The 19,623-nt window shown below is 39.8% G+C and overlaps 2 protein-coding genes across 6 annotated transcripts in view; both read left to right on the top strand.

Moving 5' to 3' along the window:
- The window catches only part of PAIP1 (poly(A) binding protein interacting protein 1), a 35,717-nt gene extending 31,176 nt beyond the window's left edge, over positions 1 to 4,541 (top strand). For all 5 annotated transcript variants that reach the window (XM_005657616.3, XM_005657615.3, XM_003133921.6 and 2 more), the window contains exons 10-11: positions 1,868 to 1,961; positions 3,353 to 4,541. In XM_005657616.3, the coding sequence (XP_005657673.1) occupies positions 1,868 to 1,961; positions 3,353 to 3,446 (188 nt within the window). In that variant the 3' untranslated portion in view covers positions 3,447 to 4,541. The remainder of the gene's footprint in view (positions 1 to 1,867; positions 1,962 to 3,352) is intronic.
- The window catches only part of C16H5orf34 (chromosome 16 C5orf34 homolog), a 33,910-nt gene continuing 23,201 nt past the window's right edge, over positions 8,915 to 19,623 (top strand). Inside the window, 5 exon segments of the mRNA XM_021077011.1 lie at positions 8,915 to 9,054; positions 13,165 to 13,398; positions 13,592 to 13,681; positions 16,856 to 17,462; positions 17,465 to 17,501. Coding sequence (XP_020932670.1) covers positions 13,204 to 13,398; positions 13,592 to 13,681; positions 16,856 to 17,462; positions 17,465 to 17,501 — 929 coding nt within the window. The 5' untranslated portion in view covers positions 8,915 to 9,054; positions 13,165 to 13,203.

The raw sequence follows: 19,623 nt of genomic DNA, 5'->3' as shown, positions 1-19,623 counted from the left end.
CGCAGACAGAGACAACAAAGCTTCTTTACCATAGCTGTTTGCCACCAAAGTGTTTCTCTTTTTTTTTTTTTTTGCTTTTTAGGGCTGCACCCAGAGCATATGGAGGTTTCCAGGCTAGGGGTCAAATCAGAGCTACAGGTGCCAGCCCACACCACAGCCACAGCCATAGTCATGTAGGATCCAAGCCATGTCTGCAACCTACACCACAGTTCATGGCAATGCCAGATCCTTAACCCACTGAGCGAGGCCAGGGATTGAACCTGCAGCCTCATGGTTCCTAGTCAGATTTGTTTCCGCTGGGCCAAAATGGGAACTCCCTCATTTTTTTTCTTGGTCCACCTTTTGCTTGTGATATCAGCCCTTTGAACATCCTGGGTTTGTGTAGGTGGGTTGGATGTGGTGTGAGTCTTATCTCCCTGTTTCACATGGGCCCAAGACTTGCTTTCAGACCTTCTGTGGGCTTTAAAATTAAAGCACCTTTATTTCTAAGACCACCTGGTGGTCTACTAGCCTCCCAGCTGCAGCAGTTACGTATGACTTTCAGGACTCTTCTCATTTCTTTCACCTGGTGACCTGATTTTGTGTATGTATGAACCCATTCGTATTACTTAAAAGAATGCTTCATCTGTTGCCTTAAGCATTTGTTGCAGGGAAGTTTTATAATTGAAATTGTTTCCAAATTGCCAAGATTGGATGTCAAAATATCACTAGCCCTTTAAGCTGGAATTAGTTTTATAGAGACTGACAATGTTGGCAAAACATGGTCTCTACTTAGTTTAACGTAGTTATATTATCCTCTCAAAGTTTGAGGTTGCTGTTGTTCACAAAAAACTAGTTGTAAGGTAACTAGTCTTAATATACCCCAACCCATTTTATTTTTTAGAGGTAAGGACTCCATTTACATACTAATCCTATTTTTTTTTTTTTTGGTCTTTTTAGGGCCCCACCCACAGTATAGGGAGGTTCCCAGGCTAGGGGTCTAAACCGAGCCGTAGCTGCCAGCCTACACCACAGCCACAGCAACACTAGATCCGAGCCTGTCTTCGACATACACCACAGCTCATGGCAATGCCAGATCCTTAACCCACTGAGTGAGGCCAGGGATCGAACCTGAAACCTCATGGTTCCTAGTTGGATTTGCTTCCACTGCGACACAATGGGAACTCCAATTTACATACTAATCTTAAAAGAAACTCAGTAAGACAGTTTACAGGTTGAAAGCTTTAATATCAGCTGTTATGGCCTTAGAGACCAACCAAGGGAATGTTGGTAAAGCTGAAACATTTATCAGGTAGCCACCTTCAAGCTGTCTCTGAAGAGAGGGGAGAAAAATCCCCTGTGCTCACAGCATTTGCTTGGTTAGCCTCCTCAGATTGAGAAACTTGGATCAATGAAAGCAGTAGAAAATGTACACACTGGCTATGAAATGTACTTTGGAATATTCATAGTGATTTCCAACTTACATGTAGAGGAGTATTAAATATACAGTTGACTGTTGAGCAACACAGGATTGAACTGCATAGGTCTGTTTATACCTGAATTTTTTCACTAAATATGTACTTTATTATACATGGGGTTGGTTGAATCTGCAGATACAAGGCTAAGTGATGTGTAGATTTTCAGTTGTACTGGAGGTTCAGTGGCCCTAACCCCCATGTTGTTCAAGGGTGCGCTGTGTAGTTTATGAGCATGTGGTGGAGATGGGGGTGGGGGCTGGGATAAAGCAAGCCAATTAGAATATAAATTTCGTAAAAGTTATTAAATATGTGATTGGAACCTTACTGCTATTTAATTAAATGAAAAGTCACAATACTAAAAAAATTTTTCGTATGAATTTTTTCAGCATTAAAATTTTTTATTTTTTTAGATTACCAAGAGAAATATCAAGAGTTACTTGAAAGAGAAGACTTTTTTCCAGATTATGAAGAAAATGGAACAGATTTATCAGGGGCTGGTGATCCGTATGTTCTCTTTAGCTACTTTCATTGTGAAATTTGTGACCACAGTTTGTAGATGGAGTTTAGACTAGAAAAGATGATGAAAGAACGCACATTTTGGTAGTATTATAGTGGTATATATGTAATAGTATTTACCAAAAATTTTCAGAAAATTATGTTAGAAAACAAATTAATCTGAGAACTTATATATAGTTAAAGAGAAAAAACTATTAATGTAGCATATTTAAGCAATTAGTTTTTATAAAATAGATTCTGTTTTTATGCCTAAGACTTTAAAAAAATACCCGTAATACTGTGAGATAGTGGTCAAGTTCTGTGCCTGTTTCTCCATCTATTAAATAGGAATAGCAGTACCCCTCCTTTGAGGTTTTTTGTTTTTTTTTTTTTTGAGAACTAAATGAGATACATTAGCACGTATGTTTACTTCTGGCACGTAGTAAAAGGCTCACATCTTAGCTGTTAAAGGTTTAAAATGAAAGAAAACAGATAACTATTTATAAAAATGTTTGGACTGATGGGAATATATAAATTATAGCCCTCTTCTCATATCTCAGTCTCTTCACTTGCCATTCTTTGTAATTAAATAAACTTTTATTATATTACTCATTTATCATTAGATTGTACTACATTTTGTATATAGAAGGACCAAGAAGTCATGAGATTTGTCCTGGTTCTGTTAACAATTTATGCAAATTTGAATGGGCTACTTAGATTTTCCTTTTCATAAGTATGGGGGGAGAAAACCTGTGACTAAAGGTTTTCTTATATCTCATTTGTGTTTGGTAGGTTTTTTTTTTTTTTTTTTTTCCCTTAAAGGAATTCTCTGTTGGCCTAGTAGTTAAGGATTCAGCCTTGTCACTGCTGTGGCTCAGGTTCAATATCAGGCCCAGGAACTTCCACATGCCCACATGCTGCAAGTGCAGCCAAGAGAGAGGAAAAAAAAAAAAAAAAAAAGAATCACCTTTATTGTCTCCAACTAGTGACATTTTAATTATGTCAGTATCAGATTTTCTAATGTTGCCATAATTTTATATAATGTTTAATAGAAAAAAATACAGGGTTGTGCCTCTAAGCACAGTTAGGCAGGCTCAGCCCTGCTGGGTGTACCACTGGAAATTGAAGTTATCCTTGGCATTGAATTTCAGGTTGTCCTCTAAAGTTTTACTTGGTAAGCATTATATTCTCTTTGACTTAATGAACTTGTGGCATTTCAACAAATGGTCTTGTACTGGAAATGGGGGAGGAACACTTATCAGCAGTTGGTAGGATTGGCAAGATAGGTTTGCCCATATATGGATGGAAAGGGTTGTTGGAGGGTGGGGAGATGCATGCTTTCGTGGTTTAGCATCTTCTGAATTGAAAACATTAAACTTGTCATTTTGCTTCTTTCACAGATACTTGGATGATATTGATGATGAGATGGACCCAGAGATAGAAGAAGCTTATGAAAAGTTTTGTTTGGAATCAGAGCGTAAGCGAAAACAGTAAAATTAAATTTCGGCATATCAGTTTATAAAGCAGTTTAGGTTATGGTGATTTAGCAGAACAGAAAAGCAAGAAAATGTGTCACACTTATACCAAATTAAGAATGTTGAGTTATGTTACTAATGTATGCAACTTTAATTTTGTTTAACACTCTGCCAAAATAAACTTTATTCCCTATAACTTAAAACGTGTATATATATATAATAGTTTATTATGTACAGTTAATTCCACTGTTTTGGCTGCAATAAAATCGATTTTGAAATAAATGAAATGTTGAAAGTAAATTTTGCTAGCTGGTTAGAACCTTATCCTTTAAATTCTACTTTTCTTGAGGGAAAAAATCTTAGCCTGAAAATACATATTACTGCAAAATGTAGCATCCTTTTTTAGATGTGAGTATTAGAGCTTTCATTTAGTTTTACATTTATTAGTGTTTCATTGAATTAAGTTTCAAATATGAATCACAGTCATGAATATCTTTAGCACTGAAGTCTTAGACTATATCATTAACAACTGATTTACATATCGAGATGCTAGTTGATACCAAGGGCTTTTAAAATGGCATTTAAAAAACAACTTATAACTCCTAACTAAACAACCAAGATTCTTCACTGAGGATTTATTGCAATTCTAGAATTGTTCATTGTTTTTTTACCTAACCTCATTACCCTAAAGCCTAGAACATTATTCTTCTTCATTTATATGACTTTCTCACTTTCATTTTATAGCATGAGTTCCACTGACTTTTTTACTGGAGAATTTTACTAGATCTTATCATTCAACTTTTCATCTGCTTTATAATTGATACATCTTAAGAATCACTTTTCTAATACTTTTACTATAATGCGGTACCACTTCAGCCCTATCTAAGTAATATTTTTACCTAATGTCAAATTTTTTCCAACTAACTAAATGTAAAACTTAATGTAAAAAAAGGATCGCTTGTAAATATGCATGTAAATAGTTCTGTTAATAACCCACTGTTTTACATTTGGTACATCTGTGTCTGCTAATACGATTAGCTTTCTCACTTTTCTGCTTGTTCAGTCTGAATTAAAATTAGACTTTGAAAATAAAATTTAAATAGTTTTGTTTCCTGTAAGTTTTTGGAGTGGTATCCTGGTATTCCAAACAATTTCTGTTAAACTTTTTTACATGACATAAAATTAAGGTCTGAAATCAGAAACCACACTAGGATAGAAGATACTCTGTTCAGTGTCTGTTGAATAATAATTTTAATAACAAATATGTCTACTTTGGAAAAACTAGCAAATGTAATACATTAAAACTTTTAGCACCCTTATTGTAAAAGGGAAGTATTTATCTAACTGGGTTTTATGGAAATTATAATAGTTCATTTTACAAATTGGCTCCTAACGTGGTGGCTGATCCCTAATCTTCAGTTCTCTAAAGACTGCTCACTGTAAATCACAGGGTTGGGGAAGAGAGGAATATAGTGAATGGGCCTGACATTAGACAAGGGGCCAAGTACATGCTAATTGAATATACTTTAAACTTCTGGCAGTTGCTCTGGGAATAACCACCTAGTTTTATCTATTAGCTCATTGTTACCAATTGCTGCTATACTCAATAACAGCTACCAATAGGGTCAATATACATGTTTCAGTTAGTAGTTAGTAGTGCTACTTAAATAACTACCCAGATTCAATCTCTTCAAACAAAAAACATTTTATTATGCTCATGCTCCTGTGGCTTAGGAATTTGAACAGGGTACAGTAGAGATGGCTTTTCTCTATCCTGCCATGTTTGACACCTCAGCTAGGAAAACTAAGGAGTTGAGGTGGTTCGAACAGCTGGCAGCTGCAGTCCTCTGGAGTCACCTTCACTCTGTCTCATGGCTGATGTCTGGGCATAGATGACTTGAAGTCATCACTTGAACAGGGCCATCGCTTGAAAAGGACCACCTACACATGGCCTGCCCACATGGCTTGGACTTTTCACAACGTGACAGCTAGATTTTGAGAGAGGGCACTGCAAAAGACACAGGAAGAAGCTGCATTTGGAAGCAGCACACAGCATTACTTCTGCTCGGTCTCTTGGTTCTAAGCGAGTGGTTATGAAGCCATATCAGGCCTTCAAGGAATGTGTGGACATGTTTCAAAACTGCAGTGGGAATTCTCTGGTGGTCTAGTGGTTAGGATTCAGGACTTTGACCACTGTGGCTCAATCCCTGGTCTGCAAACTCAGTTCCCACATCAAGGCAGTGAACATTATGACCAAAAAAACCCCAAAACAAAAAAAATGCACCAGTACATACTGAAAGGAAGAGTTGGCCTTGGACCCCAAGTGTTGGCCTTTAGGATTTCTGTATCTTCAATAGAATATGTGTAAGTTTTTGTAAGGGGGATGATTAGTACAAGTCTTTAATGAGCAAGGACGCAAAGGTACCAGTACATGTTAGTCTTGTGTCTGGTAACAGTGCAAATATTGGTCTGGGAGTTCCCTTTGTGGCTCAGTGGTTAACTAGGATCCATGAGGTTGTGGGTTTGATCCCTGGCCTTGCTCAGTGGGTTAAGGATCTGGTGTTGCTGTGAGCTGTGGTGTGGGTCACAGGTGCGCCTCAGATCCTGTGTTGCTGTAGCATAGGCTGGCAGCTGTAGCTGATTCGACCCCTAGCCTGGGAATTTCCACATGCCTCAGGTGTGGCCCTGAAATAAATAACATATTGGTCTGAATTTGGTAGTTGTATCATCAACTCAAACCCTCTATGTTTTCAGTGCCCTTCAGTCAAAGATAACCAGGACCACACCTCTACCTGGGTATGTTGAGTTTAGAGCCTGTAGTGAGGCAGAATATACACCATGGGGAAGTGTGGGATGTGTCAATAAGAGGGTGTTAGAAACTTAGGAGATACGGGCTTTGGTTGGATAATGTGGGAGAGGGTCTAAGAAACTGGAGGTTCACTCTAGCTTGGATGCTGTTAGAAAGCAGGAGAAACTCTGTGATTAGGTATTTAGTCTTACCTAGGGAGGGTATGGAATAAGCTGTAATTTGGGTTTTTTTAAAAAAATCCTATTAGGAGAGGATGCTTGGCATGAAAAAGTAAAAAACCTGTCCAGGACTGAAGGACGGGAAATCTGCTCAAACTTACAAAGAAAAAGTAGCCTTATCTGTTAATCAGGCTTGGAGGATGGCCACAGGTAAAAACCAGCTGCAAATTTAATAGCAAACATTTTTTTCCCCAAGGTCATATAGCTATAAAATGCCATCATGACCCCCTCACTGCTTTGTTACCAATGACGCCTCCAGACCTGCTTTGCTATCTTCATCCATTTTTTACTGGAGATGCCCAGTTGTTAATTGCCCTTACCTCATGATAGCAGCCAGTCCCTAGTTAATCGCTGCTTCTAATCCTGCAGAAACAGCATCCAAACCAGAGCTACCTTCCCTTAGAGCTTCCTCAGAATTCAATAGGAACTCCTACTGTTAAATCACCCCTAAGACTAAAGAGTTCATCTCCTAAATATTTCTTGGAGCTATGCTCTCCATTCTCAGTGTACAGCCTTGAGTCCAAACTGCCATCATCTCTCCTGTTGTTCTTTCAAAAGCCTTCTACGGGGCTTGACACGTCTGTTCTTACATTGTACAATCTATTCTCCAGTTACAAGAATTTTTCTAAAGTACAAAAAGCACCACAAAACCCCTCTGTAGTAGACAGAATTTATATATAGGAGGTTCTTATACATTGGAGGTAAAAAAGGTGGGAGTAACATAGGACCTAAGCACTGTGTAATAAAGCTGATGTTACAGACCGGTGAAAACATGGTTGAGGATACCCTTATTACACTTTACATAAGATTGAGGTCAATTTGCATATCAGATTTTTTTAAATGGAGATAAATTTAAGGAGTTACGTTTCTCCCCATCACTTGGTGCTGCCATCTTTGCTTAATGCCCTGCTTATAGTTTATCACTGCTTTTAAGATAAAGTCCATAATTCATAAATCTGTATTGCATATGTCAATGGCCCCATTGCAGGCCTCTCTCCCCTAAGAAGAGACTTTCTCCCTCTTTAATCAGTTTTAACCAAATGGTTTTCTTTCAGCACCCCCTCCCCTTTTTTTTCATGGCCACACCCATGGCATATGGAAGTTCCTGGTGTCAGGAATTGAATCCCAGCCACAGCTATGACCTACGCAATGCCACATCCTTTAACACACTGCGCCAGGCTGAGGATCAAACCCAAGCCCCCATGGGGACCAGAGCCCCAGCAATCAGATTCTTAACCCACTGCAACAGAGCAGAAACTCTTCTTTCAGCCCTCTTAAGGTACCAGATCTTTCCTTTGGGCTTAAAGGCCTTCACACAGGCTGTTACCTCTACCTAGCTAACGCCTACTTATCCTTTGAATTTCAGTGGAAATATTACCTCAGCTTGGGTTAGATCTGCCCACTACATGCTCTCACAAACCTCTGTGTTTTATCTTAAGGACACTTACCATAAATGTGATCGAATTATTGTCTAGTTGTTTCTTTCCAGTTAATCTCTAGCCCTCATCCTCGACCCTAGGTCTCATTCCCTCGTTTATCCCCATTATGCTTAGCACATAGCAGGCTCTTCATAAATATTTGCTTTAATGGCAATAAATAAATATAGCAGACACCTCCACTTGCTATTTTTAAAAAAACGTTTAAAGGTGCAAAGACAATTGAAAGACGTATTTTCTTTCTTTTTGTCTTTTTGCCATTTCTTGGGCCGCTCTCTCAGCATATGGAGGTTCCCAGGCTAGGGGTTTAATCGGAGCTGTAGCCGCTGGCCTACGCCAGAGCCACAGCAACGCGGGATCCGAGCCGCCTCTGCGACCTACACCACAGCTCACGGCAACGCTGGATCCTTAAGCCACTGAGCAAGGCCAGGGATCAAACCCTCAACCTCATGGTTCCTAGCGGATTCGTTAACCACTGAGCCAGGACGGGAACTCCTGAAAGACATTTTCTGCCACCAAACTAGGAAAAGCAGAGGTCTCCATCTTTTGCCAATTTTTTTTTCCAATGGCTTATTGACGTCTAATTGTTTAGATTATTTAAATTAACATCACTCCACAAGGCTCACTCTTGCTGTTATCTCGCTTAGCCCATCAGAATGCTGGTCCTCACCGGCTTTATCGCAACCAGGTGGGAAAGGGTGGGTACCAGAAATGAAAACCGGAGAGGAGTCGACCAGCTTCCGGACTGGGACTCCGCCTCCCTACTTCCGGTCCCACCCTCCGTTGCGTGCGGAGGGCGCGGTCAGGTCAGGACTTCCGGTCTTCCTTTGTAAGGCTAAACGGCTTTCTTTGGTGCGGCAAGGTTTGAATCTCAGCTGTTGGCCTTTGCTTTCTCTGTCGCCAGCTGCCTTTGCTCACCCGCTCCTCGGACTTGGCGAAAGACCTCCAAACACTCTCCCTGTGGCCTTATTCCTCTCGGTTATGATTGTATTCGTTCGTCGAGAAGCATCACCTACTGGTAATTTGTCAGATTCAAAAACTATTACTCGAGAAGCAGGCGTGGGCCGGCGCCGACGCCGACTTCGAGCATTTTGGCAAAGTAAAGCGCTAGGGCCGTTGATTGTCCTTGTTTCCAGGATTGTTCGGTTCAGAGCTCCTTTCTCTGTGAGTCCAAGACTTTGGTTGTTATTTCAGTGAGGCTTTTTCTGTAACAAGACATCGCATTTTAAAAAAATGAGATTCCCGTTGATGTCTGGAGCAACCTTGTGGCTTTTTGACCGATAAACATACGCGGGCGTAATGTGGTAGCTGTTGAAAACACCACAGGAAAAAGACAGTAGAAATTAGGCTGGAAATGTGGGTTGGAGTCGGATTATGTTTATGATATGCCAGGAACTTCAGACATTCCACTGTTTCTTGTGTATGCTTGGTTATTTAAGTAATCCAAACAACAATTATACCCCCAATAAGCTGTTAAAAAAAACAAACTTGTCTAAAGAGAGAGACCTTTTTCCAATTGATAGCAGAAAATATGTTTCCCAACTGTTTATCTGCACCGTTTTTTTTCTGAAATATATCTATGGTACATGTAGCTGCAATATAAATATATTGATTGCTATGAATATTTACTTTTAACAAGTATGTAAACAAATGATGTAAAGTGGTTGATACGGTCTTGGTTGTGGAAAGTTACCTATGAAGGCAATACTGGAAATGAATTGGAGAGGGGAAAAACTAGGAAAAGGTCCCAAGAGTTTACACGAGTAGAGGGTAAAGGTGATGACCTGAAATAGAAACGGAGGAGCCGCATTTATGAGAGTGAGGTACAAAATCAACAGGACTTGTTACAGAGGTATAAAGGAGGAGTTCCCGTCGTGGCGCAGTGGTTGACGAATCCGACTAGGAACCATGAGGTTGCGGGTTCGGTCCCTGCCCTTGCTCAGTGGGTTAACGATGTGGCGTTGCCGTGAGCTGTGGTGTGTAGGCCGGCGGCTGCAGCTCCGATTGGACCCCTAGCCTGGGAAGATTGGACCCCTAGCCTGGGAACCTCCATATGCCACGGAAGCGGCCCAAGAAATGGCAAAACGACCAAAAAAAAAAAAAGGGAAAACAGTGTTAGGTCAAATATTGCTAACATTGAGATGCCATTAACTCAAATTACAAATTCAGGAGGAACAAGAATTTTAAAATTCACTAATATATTCTTATACATTACATATATATTTATCATTAAATACATATTTATAATAAATATTTATTGCAGTCTTTATTATTGGCCAAGTACTGTTTTAAATGCCAGGGATACAGTTGTGAATAAGACAGATGAGGTCCCTGCTCTGAGTTTATATCCTAGTGGGAAAAAACAAAAAGGAAGTAGAATCAGTTTTGATAATAATAGATGTTATGAAGAAAAAAGATGAAATGGACAAGAAATGATTGGGAGTCGGTTGGAAACAACTTTAATGGTTAAGATAGGCCTTTGAGAAAGATATAGATATTTCTGAAGTAATAATATTAATGGTGCCAAAGAATCGGCAGTGTGATGAGCCAGGGGAAGACTGCTAGGCAGAAAAAATAGTGCAAAGGTTCTGCGATATGATGCAGCTTACTTAAAAAACATTAAAAAGGCCAACGTAGCTAAAGTGTCTTGAACAAGAGGAGATAACATTGGAGAGATAGATGGGGCAGATTGTATGGCTTTTATAGGCTATGGTTATGAATTTGGATTTTTTTCTAAGTGTGAACATTGGGTGGTAAGTCAGGGAGAGTTAGATTTCATTTTTATTTTAAAATACCCCTCTAGCTACTGTTTGTAGACCGGCCTGGAAAGAGGTAAAAGTGAATGTAATTAGGGGATATTACAGAAGTCTGCTTTTGGTGGGAGTGATTAAGTTCCATTTTAGTCATGGTGAATTTGATTTATCTGTGGAACAGAGACATGAAGAGAGGTACTGCAGGCACCTAGAAGCTCTGGAGAGCGGTCAGATACATTTGGGAGTGCTCTAGGGGGAAAAAATGATTAAAGTTGTATGAATTTCCTGGGGAGGGATCATGTGGTTTAATATTAATATCCTGACCATTCAACAAAAGATTATAAGTTATATGTAACGAATTATATTGAAATGGATAGTTTTTTTTTTTTTTTTTTAAGAAGCAGGGGTGGGCATAGAAGCACAAGTGTATATAGTAAGAAGAGATGAAATGGGGACTAATTAAGGTTAGGTGTTGATGAATCCTTGATTTAAGAGGATGGTGAAGAAGAGGAATGATTAGGAGTTCCTGTGGTAGCTCAGCGGAAACAAATCTGACTAGTATCCATGAGGATGCGGATTCGATCCTTGGCCTCTCTCAGTGGCTTAAGGATCCGGTGTTGCCGTGAGCTGTGGTGTAGGTCACAGACACAGCTTGGATTCCGAGTTGCTGTAGCAGTTCCATAGGCTGGCAGCTACAGCTCCAATTTGATCCCTAGCCTGGGAACCTCCATATGCTTTGGTGTGGCCCTAAAAAGACAAAAAAAAAAAAAAAAAAAAAAAAGAGGAATGATTAAACTAAAAATAGTAATATAGAGGACATGTGGGGGGAAGGGATCTTGTCAGCCCCTCTCCCCTTTTTTGAACAAAAGGCAGAGGAAGAGAGTTTGGTGCAGGGGAAGATACACAACACTGTCACAGATTGACCAGTTAAGTAGGATAGTCACTGGTGGCCCTTGCGAAACCATGTCAGAAGAGAGAGGTGGAGGAGAAAGCTGGATTGCAATGGACTGAAGATTGATGGGAGAGAAAGTGGACACTGAATGGATACTATACTTGAGAAGTTTATTAGTAGGAAATAGGGGGGAATTCCCTTGTGGTTCAGCAGTTTGAGGATCTAGCATTGTCACTGCTGTGACTCTGGTTACAGTTGTGGTGCAGGCACAGGCAAAAAAAAAAAAGAAAAAAAAAGGGATAAACTGGGGAAAGTGGTATCTATGGAAAGATAATTTTTTTTTTGTCAGGTGAAACTTGATCACTTGAGTAACAGAAGGACACGATGTCCTAGAAGGGGATGGAGTTCGCTTTAGAAAGGAATCATAAAATTTATTGAGCTCCTCCAAGGCAACATTCACACTATTGGCGTTGTCATGTGTTGTCTCATTGAATCCTCATAGCAATCCTATTACTACCCCATTTTACAAATAAGGAAATAAACGATGAATTTTTTTTTTTTTTTTTTTTTTGGTCTTTTTAGAGCCACACCTGTGGCATGTGGAGGTTCCTAGGCTAGGGGTCAAATCGGAGCTGCATCCTCCAGCTTACACTGCAGCCACGGCAATGGCAGATCCGAGCCACAGCTACTACAGCCTACACCACAGCTCATGGCAATGCCCGATCTTTAACCCACTGAGTGAAGCCAGGGATGGAACCCACATCCTCATGACTGTTAGATTTGTTCCTGCTGAGCCACAACAGGAACTCCCCAAGAAATAAACAATTAACCATCCTGACATACTGTCTGTGAGTATGCGAGTTCAGTCCCTGGCCTTGCTCAGTGGATTAAGGATCCAGCTTTGCTGTAAGCTGTGGTGTAGGTTGCAGATGGAGCTCAGATCCAGTGTTGCCGTTGCCATGACTGTGGTATAGACCCACAGCTGCAGCTCTGATTCAGTCCCTAACCCAGGAACTTCCATATGCCACAGGTACAGCAGTAAAAAGGAAAAAAGAAGACACAGAGACATTTTAGAGGTAAAGAGGAAATTGAATTCGGTGAAATAAGGGTGAATGTAAGACACAAGGTGGTTAATCTACTTTCTTAATGCCAGGCCAGGGGCAAGAATCCAGGTGTTCTTTTCCCTTAGGCCTAATAGTTACTTTTGGCCTGCCTTTTGCATGTATTACAAATGATTTACAGTATTCTTATTACAGAGGTGGAATTTGCTTGTTATTTGAAAAGAGATATTGAGCATGTAGTTTTCAGAAGTTGAACTTCAGATGTAAAGCTAATAAAATTATAAAGGCTGTTAAAATTCGGTGGGCTATCTCTTCCCTCTAAGTTATCTACCCATACAGGAGTGAAGCCCTTGGGGTTAATCAAGACATTCTGTTAAGGATGTTGATTTCAGATCACATAAGCATGTATAGTAAGATAATCACTTTTCATCCAACAAAAATAAATGCAATGGCGATGTGTTTTGCTTTATGTTCTTAGAAAATGCATTTATTAAAATCCATTTATTTTAATAGAACTTTTGTACAATAAGTGAACCATTTGTGCTTCTGTATTTCCTATTTCCTTCAGTCTTTGCCTAGGAAGGACATTTTATCCATAGTCACAGTAATGGCAGCTGAAGTACAAATGGTACTTTACGAAGATGATTCAGTGCAAGTACAATACGTTGATGGTTCCAGATTGCAGCTTTCACCCTGTGGTTCTGAATTTTTATTTGAAAAGGCACCACCTATTTCAGCACATCCTTTAGAACAACCAGAAAGAATTCGCCAAAGGACACACTTTGTAATCAGCACTTACCGAGTAAGTAAAGATGACACAAAGAGCGCTCTTAATACTAAAATATTGTTGAGATGGTCAGAATATGGAAAGTAATTAGTATTAATGTCATTCTAAATTGATTTTCAAATCATTTTAAAAAATTAAAGATTTTAATCTTCAATCTTAAAGATTTAATTTTAATCTTAAAAAGATTATTTTGTGTTTCTTTTTGTAGGAGCAGCTACAGCGAGCCCTAGATTTTAGAAATTCTTTTGCTACTTGCCCTTTTTTATCTGCAAACATCATACCTTCTGAAAGAAAAAAGGTGATTTTATTTTTAAACCTCATTTAAAAAAAATATTTGAAGATAGGTAATTACAAACAGGTACTTTACTGTTTAGGTTTTTTCTTCATGACACTTGGGAATAAATATGTTACTGCAGAACTCATAGGCCTGTATTTTTCAACACACTAGAGTGTTTTGAGATTTTGTACATTGAGACACAGAAGTTATATTGTTTATTCCCTGCCTTTTTCTTTCTCAGTGGTGTCAAAATTAAGAAATTATGTGACCATTATCAGTAGCTTAGGTTAGTTATTAATGTGTAGTAGAGACTCAGGGGTATACACATTTTATTCTTTTGCTTAGATTCTATTTTGAACTTTTAGGAATAATAATAACCATGATTTCTTGAGGTTTACTATGTGCCAAGAACTAGGAATGGTATTAAAAATAATTAATAACACCATTATGACACAGGTACCTGCTTATCAGAGCAGGTTCAGTGGCTATCAGCCCCTTTTTACAGGTGAGGGAAGTAATCTCAGAGAGCTGGCCTAATTTGTCTATGGATATTTTCTTTTTTTTTTCTTTTTATTACTCAAATGAATTTATCACATTTGTAGTTGTATAATGATCATAACAATCTGATTTCACAGGATTTCCATCCCACAGCCCAAGCACATCCCCCCAGTCCCCAAACTGTCTCCTCTGGAGACCATAAGTTTTTCAGTGTCTGTGAGTTAGCATCTGTTCTGCAAAGAAGTTCAGTCTGTCCTTTTTTCAGATTCCACATGTCAGTGAAAGTATTTGATGTTGGTGTCTCATGTCTATGGATATTTTCTAAGTGGCAAAGTCAGGATTTAAACCGAGTCTATCTGACTCTGAAGACTCTTTTAACCACTTTTCTGCTATAGTCATGATACTTGTTGCCTACTGAGTAATTTTCTGTTATATTGTCTCATGGCATAGGAGTCAGGAAAAATTGTAAGCTGTAACTTAGTGTGCAGGGCCATTTTTCCACTGTATCTTTTGAGTAACTAGTCACTGAAACTGCATGGCTTGCTGCTGAGGCTGCAGTAGGATCATTAGTCTAATTGTAGGAATGAGAATTATCTTAACTGATGATCCTTATAAACCAGCTTTGCCATCAGTGAAGACTGCTCTTAATTTTAGCACACTCACATCTGTACATGTAGATAGCACTGTACATTTATGAGGCTTTCTTGATAATATTTTTGTACATTTAAAGTTTTACATAAATGGAAGTTGAAATGTGTAATTTGGCAAGCTTAACTGATTAAAAGATTGTTATGTGACACTATTTCTATCTTATATGAAAAGATGCAACTGGCACTGTTACTGTTCTATACAAATCTGTTTGCTATTGATCCGGACCAGTTTACCTTTGAATAGCTCAATTATTTTATTTATTTAATTTTTGTCTTTTTGCCATTTCTTGGGCCGCTCCCGCAGCTTATGGAGGTTTCCAGGCTAGGAGTCAAGTCGGAGCTGTAGCCACCAGCCTACGCCAGAGCCACAGCAACACGGGATCCGAGCCGCGTCTGCAACCCACACCACAGCTCACGGCAACGCCAGATCCTTAACCCACTGAGCAAGGCCAGGGATCGAACCCTCAACCTCATGGTTCCTAGTCGGATTCATTACCCACTGAGCCACGACGGGAACTCTTAGCTCAGTTTTTTAAAATGTCACCTTTTAAGCCACCTAGAATTTATTGTAGCATGTGGTGTACCTGGTACCGTGCAGGACGAGTACTGTATTTAGTCCATGTGATAATCCTTTGAGGTAGCAATTCCCAAATGCTGTTTAATAATTTGAGTACCATTTAGTAAACCAGTAATTCTCCTTTTCTCCACTTGTTTTGAAAGCTTATGTTATCATACATAACATTTTAAGATATGGTTGAGCCTGGTTCTGCATTCCCTGAATTGTTCAGTCGATGATTTTTATCCTAGTTCCATACCATTTAAATTAGAATTGCTCGGAGTTCCCATCATGGCGCAGTGGTTAACGAATCTGACTAGGAACCATGAGGTTGCACGTTCTATCCCTGGCCTTGCTCAGTGGGTTAAGGATCTGGCATTGCTGTGAGCTGTGGGGTGGGTCGCAGACATGGCTCGGAAACCACGTTGCTGTGGCTCCAGCATAGACCAGGGCTGCAGCTCTGATTAGACACCTAGCCTAGGAACCTCCATAAGCTGCAGGAGCGGCCCTAGACAAGGCAAAAAAAGACCAAAAAAAAAAAAGTTAGAATTGCTTTTCATACAGGCATGCTGGTCTTCGCTCATTTTTATTCTTTTTCAGAATAGACTTTTTTAGGAGGTGATGCATATCTCTTTATCTCTGATTCATTGTGTGCTTTAAATTAAAATTGTTTACTGTTAAATATAATCAGATGATTTTCTTTTTCCTCTTTCCTTTTTTGTCAGAGTGAGAGTGTGTGTGTGTGTGTGTGGGTGTGGGTGTGGGTGTGTGTGTGTGTGTTTAGGGCTGCACCCATGGCATATGGAAGTTCCCAGGCTAGGGGTTGAACTGGAGCTACAGCTGCCAGCCTACATCACAGCCACAGCAGCACCAGATCCGAGCTGCATCTGCAGCCTACAACCACAGCTCTTGACCAGATCCTTAACTCACTGAGTGAGGCCAAGAATAGAACCCACGTCCTCACAGATGCTAGTTGGGTTCATTACCACTGAGCCATAATGGCAACTCCAATGTTTGTTTTATTTTTTATTTTATTTTATTTTGGTCTTTTTAGGGTTGTACCTGCAGCATATGAAGGTTCCCAGGCTAGGGGTCCAATTGAAGCCACAGCTGCCAACCTACACCATAGCCACAGAAATGCCAGATCTGAGCGGTGTCTTCGACCAACACCACAGCTCACACAGGATACTCAACCCACTGATCGAGGCCAGGGATTGAACCCACAACCTTATGGTTCCTAGTCAGATTCATTTCTGCTGCACCATGATGGGAACTCCCCAATGTGTGTTTCATGTCTACTTTTCTAAGAGAGATAATCCTAACAATATCAAGTATTCTCTGGAAAGCCATACATAAGCTGACTTTTTTCATTCTTCCAAAGTAGTAAAACAAAACTTTTTAAGAGCTTTCTTACATATTATGTAGGTATCAAACGTTTGAGAAAATGAGACTGTTAACAAAATATCATCCCTTTTTCTTCCTTCAACTCAGCGTATCTTCATTGACATCACAGAAGTGAGATGGCCGGGTCTTGATACTGATGACAGCATGATATGTATGCAGAGTGGCACTGTGAAAGTATCATCCTTAGATGGTCACGCATACCTTTGCCTGCCCAAATCTCAGCATGAATTTACAGTACATTTTTTGTGTAAAGTAAGCCAGAAGCCAGACTCACTTGTAATACTGTCAGAAAAAAATAATCAAGCCCGAAAGGACAAACTAGTTGAAAAAGCTGGCAAAATCTATACATATGGAAGTTTATCAGGACAGAGACTGAAGAATAAAGAAAATGAACTTTATTATGAGATCATGAAATCCAGAGATCCTTTAGAGAAGAAGAGTTGTATAAATGGAACTGAAGGGAGGGAGGAGCTGGCTTCACCTGTTACAAAACACACACCCATCTACACATGGGTAAAGCAGTGCTGCTCTGTGGACTCTTGTCCAGAGGAATGGAAATACCCTTTGTTTTTAGCACTTTGTTTTCAGAATAAAATCAGCAGTATGTCTGGAATTGATGCACATGTCACCCAGGAGAGAATTTTAACTTCTGAGATTTCCAAGGAAGGAGGAAGAGAAGTTTCTGTTCTTCCCAGGCCCTGTTACTGAGCTGCCCTGTCCCACACCTGCACAGGTAATGGAAGAATGATTTATTTGTCCTAAAGCTTTTGTCAGAACCAGTCCATGCCTAAGGATCACTTTTCTTTCGGAATCATCTGATAACCATTCCTATAACCGTTAGGTGATTCATTTCTTAGTGGGGATAAAAGGTTTGTACCCAGCCACCCAGAAGCCTCTGGACAGGAGGCCAGGGTGAAGTTCAGTTGATCTAAAACTTTGCTTATAATGGAAAAAAAATAATTTCCCTAGCTAATGTGTTGCTTATATTTCTTACTTAACCCCCGGGCATTGAATGTTGATGAAAGGCTAACTGCACTAGATGCTTTATTAAACACAGGGGTGACTAAGGCAGAGTCCCTGGTTTCTAGGAGCTCAGAGTCTAATAAGGGTCACTGTTACTGAAAAGGTTAAAGTATGGTGAGTGCTGGTTCTGTGGGAGCAAGCCCTGGGAGGCATCAGCTGCCACTCAGTGGACCAGACAAGTTTGTGATCAGGGGTTCTTTCTTTCATTCATAGCCTTGTCTTTGGTTAACTGACTGTAAATGTGTCCATTTTCGAAAGGGATAGACATAGAGAGGCTTCTGGGTGGCTGGGTACAAACCTTTTATCCCCACTAAGAGATGAATCACCTAGTGGTTATAAATTTATAACATGAACTTTGTGTAAGTAGTGTAGCAATAATAATTGTTAACACAAAGCACTTACTCTGTGCCATGAAGAGTTATACTTTACCTATTTCATCCTCATAGTAATCCCCCTTGAGGTAGGTGCTATTATCATCCTCATTTTGTAGAGGAACTTGAGGCACAAAATGTTAAATAACCCAAGCAAAGTCTCACCAGTAGTGCTTGTAGAATTGGGATATGATCCCAGGTAGTCTTCTGAGTATAGATTTAAAACAAAATAGGAGTTCCCATTGTAGCCCAGCAGTATCGAACCTGACTAGTATCCATGAGGATGAGGATTTGATCCTTGGCCCCCACCCAGTGAATTAAGCATCAGGTGTTGCCGTGAGCTGTGGTGTAGGTCACGGACGCAGCTCGGATCTGGTATTGCTGTGGCTGTGGTAAAGGCCAGCAACTGCAGCTCCAGTTCTACCCCTAGCCTGGGAACTTCCATATGCTGCAGTTTGGGCCCTACAAAGGCAGAAACAAACAAAAAAACCCCAAAAACAAAAATCCTTGTGGCTCAGTGGGTTAAGGATCCGGTGTTGTCACTGCTACGGCTCGGGTCTAATCCTTGGCCCCAGAATTTTAACATGTCGTGGGGCTGAAAAAACCCTCCCAAAATATGGGAATGATTTTCAGGCTCGTTGTAATTATCTAGTTAGAATTGGGAATTCAATATTAAAGTACACATCAAAAGAGTTATATGCTTTTAAATTAACAGTTTTTTGATAACTTACAACTGACCTTGATTGAAATCCATTTTATGTAAGCATAGCTTAACAGGCTGTCCTTACTGGTCCCTTCCTGGATCTGTAATCCTCACCACTCTTGCCCTTGTTTACTCCACTCTTGCTAAACTGGACCTCTTGTACTCCCTAGAATGCTTGCCCAAACTTTCTTTTACCACTGCACTTGCTCTGTCCTGTGCCAGGAGCATTCCCCTTTATCAGCTTGCTCATCTATGCCCATTTCCAAGTCTTAGCACAAGCCTTTCTTCATTAGGGTGGTTTTCCTCAAGATCCTAGATTAAGATTAGGTTCTATTCAGTCCCACAGCATCTAGTAACTCTCCTTTCTTTATGTTCAATACCAACTATTTAATGTCCCTGCTGAATAGGAATCTCCATTGAGGGCAGGGACCCTGTCTGTCTTTCGGGGTTGTTGTATCCACAGTGTGTTATAGCACAGTGCCTGGCCCTCCATCGATATTTCAGTAAATATTTATTGTTTGAATCCTAAATTTTAAATGTCAGCAAAACTTAATGTATATATTTATGCTGAGATTCAATAATGAGATTATGAAATATACTAGGACAAGTCATGGAAAAATAAGGTTATAGTTGACTCTTGGACAACACGGATTTTAACTATATGGGTCCACTTATACGTGGATTTTTTTTTCAATAAATTTAGTACCTTTATTCTCATTTTTCAGATCTTTTAAGTGTGGGGGAAAATTTGTGTTCTA

The sequence above is a fragment of the Sus scrofa genome, chromosome 16 (genome assembly GCF_000003025.6).
Source record: "Sus scrofa isolate TJ Tabasco breed Duroc chromosome 16, Sscrofa11.1, whole genome shotgun sequence".
In the NCBI taxonomy this organism is placed as follows: domain Eukaryota; kingdom Metazoa; phylum Chordata; class Mammalia; order Artiodactyla; family Suidae; genus Sus; species Sus scrofa.
Note: the sequence above shows the minus strand (reverse complement) of the source record. Positions and strands in the feature narration are given on the sequence as shown.